Source organism: Cylas formicarius, unplaced genomic scaffold (genome assembly GCF_029955315.1).
Source record: "Cylas formicarius isolate icCylForm1 unplaced genomic scaffold, icCylForm1.1 PGA_scaffold_4__25_contigs__length_36172078, whole genome shotgun sequence".
Classification (NCBI taxonomy): Eukaryota; Metazoa; Arthropoda; class Insecta; order Coleoptera; family Brentidae; genus Cylas; species Cylas formicarius.
In genome coordinates this window covers 18,383,012-18,391,286 of record NW_026844334.1, presented here as the reverse complement: position 1 = coordinate 18,391,286, position 8,275 = coordinate 18,383,012, and the positions used below count along the sequence as shown (strand labels likewise).

Below are 8,275 nucleotides of genomic sequence, written 5' to 3'. Positions count from 1 at the left end.
CGACTTTTACATCTTTTGGAAATGTGAATCTTGACCGTGCTTATCGAGATGTTATGAACATTCCAAAGAAAAATTTTAATGACTAAATGGATTTGCTAAAAAGTAAGGCTATTAAAAATATCACAGTCACTTTTATTATAGCCTGAAAGGTGACAATGTCACGGTTTTTAAGTTACTTGAAAATAGTACCTGTTGTTTATTTTCCAAAAACCAGGTCAGTTGGTTGTTTCTTATAATTTTCTTATAATTTTAACAACAGTAGCTCTCTACTCTCTACCAAAAACGCTAAGTCCGTTGATTTTTATTGTTTACGTGTTAAAAGACTACTAATCTGATAGTTGTTTCTTTTATTTTAGAAATAATTCCTACTTGGACATGTATCAAAAAGTATAGGTCGATTGTTTTTTAGTTATTTTTTTAGTTTCGATATTGTTTACGTGCCAAAGTTTATAAAGGTACATTTTTAGTGTTTTATGAATTTCCAGTATGGGTTTTTTTAGGTTACTACTATTTACCTATCTCGCAAATGACAATAATAAAATTATATAATAAATAAATAAACTTTGATCCCCTGCTTTATTAAGAATTTTTTTATCAAAATATTGCACTTTATTCGCGAAATTGGTGTGTGCAAAATAAAATCAATAAAGGCCCAAAATTTAAAAACATTTATAAAAAAACCTCAAAACATATTTTTTGTTTTAAAAAGAGAATAATACAAATAAATTTATAATTATAAAGACACATCACTATAAATTTTGTAATAAGTAGGAGAGTTGATATGAGTTATCTCAAGATTTCAGTTTTTATTTTCCTAGTTCACTGATTTTCTCAAAACTATTATTTTGTGGATGTGCACCCAGTGAGCGATATTCGGTTTTGCAGGATTTGCATAAATTTAGAATTAGGCGCACCACAATTTTCCCATACAGGAATCAGATACCCAACTTACTAACTTCCAACATCAACAGATATCGATGCTGAAAAATACTATTCACTGCCATCACTCCCATTACCATCGTATTGAAATGTTTTTGACACTTCAAACCTTAGGACAATTTATGAAATTAACCGTAAAGGATAAAAATTGCACTTTTAATTCAACCCGACAATTATCTAAGTGGAATTTTACGTAAGACGGCGATACGACGGCTACGTGCCGATCCTTCGAGCCGGCAAGTGGCGCCATCATCCCGCTGCGAAGTTCGTTTGAACAAAACCGGGCGCTTGCGTGCTCGGACAGGATTCTCCAGTTTTGTATATACACTGCAGTAGCTCTCGAGCAACTTTCAGTGTTCATTCGGAGGTCGTCGAGGTTGTGCCGCGTCTCTCGTGCCCGAATCGACCTCGCAACTGAATGTATTCGTAACGGAACATCCGTGGTAATCCATTCGGCGAAATGTCCGTCTAACAGAGGGACGCAATTTATCGTTATAGTTACCGATATGAGCGCGTTGTGATTTTGTGCGTAACAAACTGGAGCCATGTATTTTTCTGTTTTTATTGGTGTCGTGTTTTGTGTCACCCTGTGTAGTTCCGCTAATTTTGACAGTGCGGAGCAGTGTTCTTGGTTGCCGGATAACAACGAGGGCTCCTCGAAACTGGCCGTCACTTGCAACGTGAGGCTACTCGACGAAAGTGGAGCGAACATCACCAACCTTCCCGCCGAGGTGACTTCAAGATTACGCGTCACTTGCAACGGCGCCCTCTTTTTCGAAAGCGTCCTGCCGGCTCAGGGGCTGCACCGGTTACACGAGCTCGAAGATTTACGAATCAAGAACTGCAAAGTGTTAAACATCGAACCCGACACGTTCGATGGCCTCTATAATTTGAAAAAGTTGTACTTGAACACGTTCAACGCCGACTGGGGTCGGAGCAAGAGCCTCGAGCTGACGAGCTTCAGTTTCCGTGGGCTCAAAGAGCTTCAACTCTTGGACTTGGCCGATAACAACATCCGGTCGATGCCAGAGGGTACGTTTTGTTCACTGACCAACCTCCATACATTAAATTTGACGAGGAACCGTATACGGAGTTCCGAGAGAATTGGAATCGACAGTCCCGACTGTAACAGCGGCGACTTGCAAAACCTTGATCTATCGTTCAACGATATCCGCAGTTTGTCCGAAGACTCGGGATTTTCCAGACTCAGGCGACTCCAGACCCTCGACCTGCAATACAACAACATTTCGGATGTTTCGGGCGAAGCGTTGGTCGGTCTCGTATCCTTGAAAATCCTCAATTTATCGAACAACAAAATCGAATCTCTGCCGCAAGGTCTTTTCGCGGGCTCGCCCGAGCTCAAAGAAATCCACCTCCAAAACAATTCTCTCTATTCCCTCGCCAAAGGATTGTTTCATCGCCTCGAGCAACTCTTGGTCCTGGACTTGTCCGGTAATCAGCTTACTAGTAACCACGTCGACAACGGCACATTCTCCGGACTCATTCGCCTGATTGTGTTGAATTTGTCTCACAACGCCCTAACACGCATAGACGGTCGCAGCTTTAAGGACTTATTCTTTTTACAAATCTTGGACTTGAGAAACAATTCTATAGGATTTATAGAGGACAACGCTTTCTTGCCGCTGTACAACTTGCACACCCTCAATCTCGCAGAGAACAGATTAAATACGATCGGGCCGCAACTGTTCAACGGGCTGTACGTTCTCAGCAAACTCACTCTCAACAATAACCTGATCGTAAATATTGACGCTCGGGCTTTCCAAAATTGTTCGGATCTTAAAGAGCTGGATTTAAGCTCCAACGCGCTTTCGCAAGTTCCGGATGCGATTCACGAGCTCGCCTTCCTGAAAACTTTGGACTTGGGTGAAAATCAAATAAGCGAGTTTAGAAACGGTTCGTTTAAAAATTTGAACCAGCTAACCGGATTGCGAATGATCGATAACACGATTGGCAACTTGACGCGAGGCATGTTATGGGATTTACCGAGTTTGCAAGTGCTCAATTTGGCGAAGAACAAAATTCAAAACATCGAGAGGGGTACGTTCGAGAGAAACACTCAAATCGAGGCCATCCGACTGGACGAAAACTTTCTGACGGATATTAACGGGGTGTTCGCTACGCTGGCGTCTTTGTTGTGGCTGAACCTGTCGGAAAATCATTTAGTGTGGTTCGATTATGCGTTCATACCCAGCAATCTCAAGTGGTTGGACATCCACGGCAATTTTATCGAACACCTGGGCAACTACTACAAGATACAAGACGAAATCGGGGTGAAAACTTTAGATGCTAGCCATAATCGCATAACGGAAATAGGGCCGATGTCTATACCCAACAGTGTCGAACTTTTGTTCATAAACAACAATTTTATTCGAAATATTCATATTAATACTTTTCTGGACAAAGCTAATCTAGTGCGGGTCGACATGTACGCCAATGACTTGGTGAATATGGATCTAAATGCCCTTCGTATTGCCCCGGTGCCATCCAATCGTTCGCTGCCGGAAGTTTACCTTGGAGGCAACCCGTTTCATTGCGACTGCACCATGGAGTGGCTTCAGCTGATCAACAATATGTCCGGGTCGCGTCAGTATCCCCGTGTGATGGACGTCGATAACGTCTTGTGCAAAATGACACATTCCCGAGGTATGACCCATATGTCGCTTAGCCGGGCCAAGTCGAGCGACTTCTTGTGCAAATACGAAACCCACTGCTTCGCGCTATGTCATTGCTGTGATTTTGACGCATGCGACTGCGAGATGACATGCCCTAACAATTGCACCTGCTACCACGATCAGACCTGGAACACCAACGTTGTCGATTGTTCCGGCCAGGGAGCCGCCGAGATCCCGCAAAAAATACCAATGGACGCCACCGAAGTCTACCTCGACGGCAACGACATCAGGGAGTTGCAAAATCACGCTTTCATCGGCCGCAAGAATATGCGGGTTCTGTACGTAAACAATAGCGGCGTGGAGGCGATTCAGAACAGTACCTTTAACGGGCTCAATACTCTGCAAATTTTGCATTTGGAGGACAACAGACTTTCCGAACTGAAAGGCTTCGAATTTGAACATCTATCGAGTTTGAAAGAGTTGTACTTACAGAACAATGCGGTCTCGCATATCGGGAACGGCACCCTGGAATCGCTGTTGTCGTTGGAAATTTTGAAGTTGGACGGAAACAAACTGGTTATGTTTCCGGTGTGGCAGCTGTCGATTAATCCGCGACTGAACGAAATCACATTGGGGAACAACCCCTGGTCGTGTCGATGCAAATTTTTACAAAAGCTCACGCCCTGGGTAGCGGAAAACGCAATGAAAGTAATCGACAGCACGGACATGATGTGTTACAACCCCGATCTCAAACCACCCCAGCGTAAAGAGTTGGACTTCAACAGTACCGCGTGCAGTGACTTTTACGCGGGAAGTTCGGTGATTGACAGTATGCTCGTGTCCGATTACTGGCCGATGGTAGTGATAACGCTGTGCGTTGTGATATTGCTACTCCTAGTCGTCGTTTTATGGTTCATATTCCAGGACCCATTACGCGTTTGGCTTTACTCTCGTTACGGGGTCAGGTTATGCAATTTCCGCGACAATTCGGCGCAACAGTTCGAGGACAGAGACAAGCTGTACGACGCGTTTGTTTGCTATAGCCCCAAGGACGAAGAATGGGTGGTACAATCTTTGGCAGCCGAATTGGAACCCAAATATCAGCTGTGTCTTCATTATCGCGATATTCCGCACAGCGCTTACATTCAGCACACCGCGCCGGCAGTGCTGGAAGCGACCGAGGCGAGTCGAAGGGTTATTTTGGTCCTAACCAGGAACTTCTTGGAGACCGAGTGGTCTAGATTTGAGTTGCGACAGGCGCTCCACGAGGCCATCAAGGGGAGAATTTTTAAACTCGTCATAATCGAAGAGGGCGTGCTACACGAGGCCGTCCTTGATCCCGACCTGCGGTTGTATTTGAAAACCGCGGAACACGTGCGCTGGGGCGAGAAGCGATTTTGGGAGAAACTTAAATACGCCCTTCCGTCAATAGAGACCCGAGACAAAATAAATGCCAACTACAGACGTAACATCAACAATTACACGATCGATTCGAGGGTAGCCGCCAACGGAACCCATCATCACTCGCATCACTCGTACCCGGAAAAGCTAAGGCCTCAGGGCCCGCCTTCACCCGGTATGCAGATGATGCCTCCACCGGCATATACCGCCGGCTTGCCTCAGGAGGTAGACGATGCCAACTACTCGTCTGCGACGACGGCCACGCCGTCTCCGAGACCTTCCAGGCGGATGACCCAGGAGCCGAGGCCGATCTCGGACCACATCTATTCGAGTATAGACTCCGATTATAGTACCCTCGAAAGGGGTAGCTCGGGTCGGCGGGGACCACCGTGGAGGCCCCCCCACGTGGTGATGCAGACCGCGGGCGTCAACAGCGGCGGCCAGGCCTATCTTGTGTGATAACATGACTGACTAGGTATACTTACTATAAATATATTTTAAAGAGACTCGTAAAAATGTCTAACTAATTATAGTTCGTGTAATTATTTTTCCTGTATCATTTTTGTACATTGCTGTATATAGATATATTTATTTGTTTTCCTATTAGTTTGTATTATGTGTATATTTTTTACGAAAAGCGAAATGAATTACGTAATAAATACGATGTGAAATTTTACGCAGACTTGTTTCTTCTCGATGGGGAGCGTTTACTGGGCGGTGTTTTTTAATGGCTGCTAAAGAATGAATTTTGTGAAACAGGCGCATGGTTTGTGTTTTAATCCCAAGATTAAATGGCGATATCTAAATTATTTACAAATCACTTTCTTAAATCTTGCGTTAGAATGCGTTGCAGGTGCACAGAAAGGTAAGTATTATTTTTTTATTTAGATATTTTTTCTTTTTTATAGTTTAAAATTGTTCTACAAATATTAAATTTTTCTTTATAAAAATATGCGTCTCTCGATAAATGACTTAAAATATTTTAAATCGTCTCTTAATTTTTTTCTGAAGGTGAATTTTCCATTCCAAGTATCTAGAAAATTAGTATTATTAGAGATGCAAGAAGATCGAGCTGTGCAATTGAAATATAATTTCATGCCGATTTCTGAATTCTGGAAATTTGTATTTGAAAAATACTGCTTGTTGAATTATTTCAATATTCATACGTACGTACGTACTAACAATATCAACTAACCAGCATCTCAAAGAATTACTGAGAAGTGCTGTCACTAATTATTCACCAAATTTCAAAGATTTCAATACAAATATTTTGCAAGTTTATTTATGTTTTCAGTAAATATTATTTATTCAAAAAATGATTAATACCTTTTAAATACATATTTTTGAAAAATGGCTCTTAATATCAAGGAGCTTGGAGAACCCCGGCCTAGATAATAATAATAATAATATATTGCTTTTGTTGTTTTAATTATTAATAACACAAAACTACAAAATTAAATAACGAATTAAATTTGGTAGCAACGGGCTAAAACATTTGGCACGGCCAGGTAATGTCAGTCCAAAATGTAGCATAAATTTACCAGACACAGAGAAACAGACAACGCTTGGAATGGGAGTGGGGGGAATTAAGGACAAGGAAGTAAGGTTTTTAAATTTGTTCAGGGCCAATCGCTTCCGCATATTAAGGAGAAATATTGATCCTAAAAGACACCATTTCAGTTTTTGTTTTTTTTTTGGTTTTTGAACGAGCGGTAACAATTTAGAAATTAACTTTCGCGAAGCTAAGATATTTTTATTAAATAGTTATTACCGGTTTTGGTGGTTGTTTTTTCTCCATAACTTAACTGTATGTAAATGTGTAATATAGCTTTTTACAAACCAAGATTTTTTATATCTATATATGATAGCAAAAAGATACTGGATGTTGAAAGTGAAACTTAGCTTTCAAAAAACTACAATTATTTCAAAACGGAAAAATCTGTTACATTCAATTAATTAACTTATTTTGATTTATATTCATTATGCACACTCAGTCGTACCCAAATATTTTCTTGAAATATTAATAGAAAAGTTTAGCGGGTAATCATACAATGCGATATTCCTAATATGTTAACTCGCAATAGACGAAATATTGAAACTAAATTTTGAACGTGTCTGGAAAAAAGATTTCGTGCAGAAATTCTGTGCCGTAAAAAATATGGCAATTAAAATGCCCTGCCAGAAACTGTACCGTGACTAATAAAAGAATATAAATGCACTCTAATTAGACGTGCATTTTTGTAACTCCGAAGAGAGAGAGAGGTAAAAACACTTAAACTTAATGAGCCGTACTTCAAAGGACTTTAAGCAAGCATGATTCGGAGTCTAAATGTGGTTTTGCATCTTATTGCTCTATACGTGCCTCCGAAGAGTTGTTAATTTTAAATTAATCTGCGACAGATAACAATAGAAAATGTAGTGACTTGCTAATTAGATAATAAAGAATATAAGTTGGTTCCTTCACTAAAGTGGATGCAAATAAATTAATTTAAATAATTCATTAATGTTCTAAACGTGCTAAATGTCCTAAAAGTTTCCGAAAAACACAGTGATCCTAAAATTTTTATTAATGACGAGCAAATCCATGTTATTATTCTGTCAAGACTGAGGTTATTGATAACCTGGTAATTCCTTTCCATTTTATAAATTTGCAAAAAACCTTGGCTTAATTTACAAAAAAAAAATAGGACAAAGAAACGAGACAAAACTATTCTCAAACTCAATAACAATTGCTTTTATAATTTGGTGATGTTATTAAATATAACGGTCAATATTTAATTCCTAAATAAACCAACTGTTAACTTAATTCGCCTCAAAAAAAAAATTGCTTGAAGTTATGACTTTTTGTTTACTTCACTTTAATCATTTTTTTATAAAGCAAATGTAAATATTAAGCAAATCTCCACAGGGATGCAGTTGCCCTTTTCTACAACCTTAATACATTTTTTAAAGCGCCTCCAAAATTAAATTCCCCCGAAATTGAGCGCAATATAAAGAGACTTCGTCAAATTTGTGTAATTTTTTAAAGCGGCCATTTATTCGAACCCACTATAGCCAGGGAACTAAAAGCTAACAAAAGTTTGTGTAACAAAACTTTTATTGCGGTTGCAGTTGTAAAAAAGTCCAAATTGAACAAGATTACCCCAGCAAGAAGAATTAACTGCGGGAATAAAACAATTTTATTTGGAAGTTGTAAACGAAAGGGAACTTTCGACTTTGTAACGGCCCGCAGTGATTCGATTATATTGGTTAAAGGGGCACAAACAATGGCGTTATGGGACAGATTTCAATAAAAAAAATAT

At 40.0% G+C, this 8,275-nt stretch overlaps 1 protein-coding gene across 1 annotated transcript; it reads left to right on the top strand.

Moving 5' to 3' along the window:
• Positions 1–1,264: 1,264 nt before the first annotated feature.
• On the top strand, positions 1,265–5,646 carry LOC132700770 (toll-like receptor 7). The gene has a single exon (XM_060668295.1). The coding sequence runs from the start codon at positions 1,485–1,487 to the stop codon at positions 5,430–5,432; it is 3,948 nt and encodes a 1,315-aa protein (XP_060524278.1). The 5' UTR covers positions 1,265–1,484; the 3' UTR covers positions 5,433–5,646.
• Positions 5,647–8,275: the final 2,629 nt, after the last annotated feature.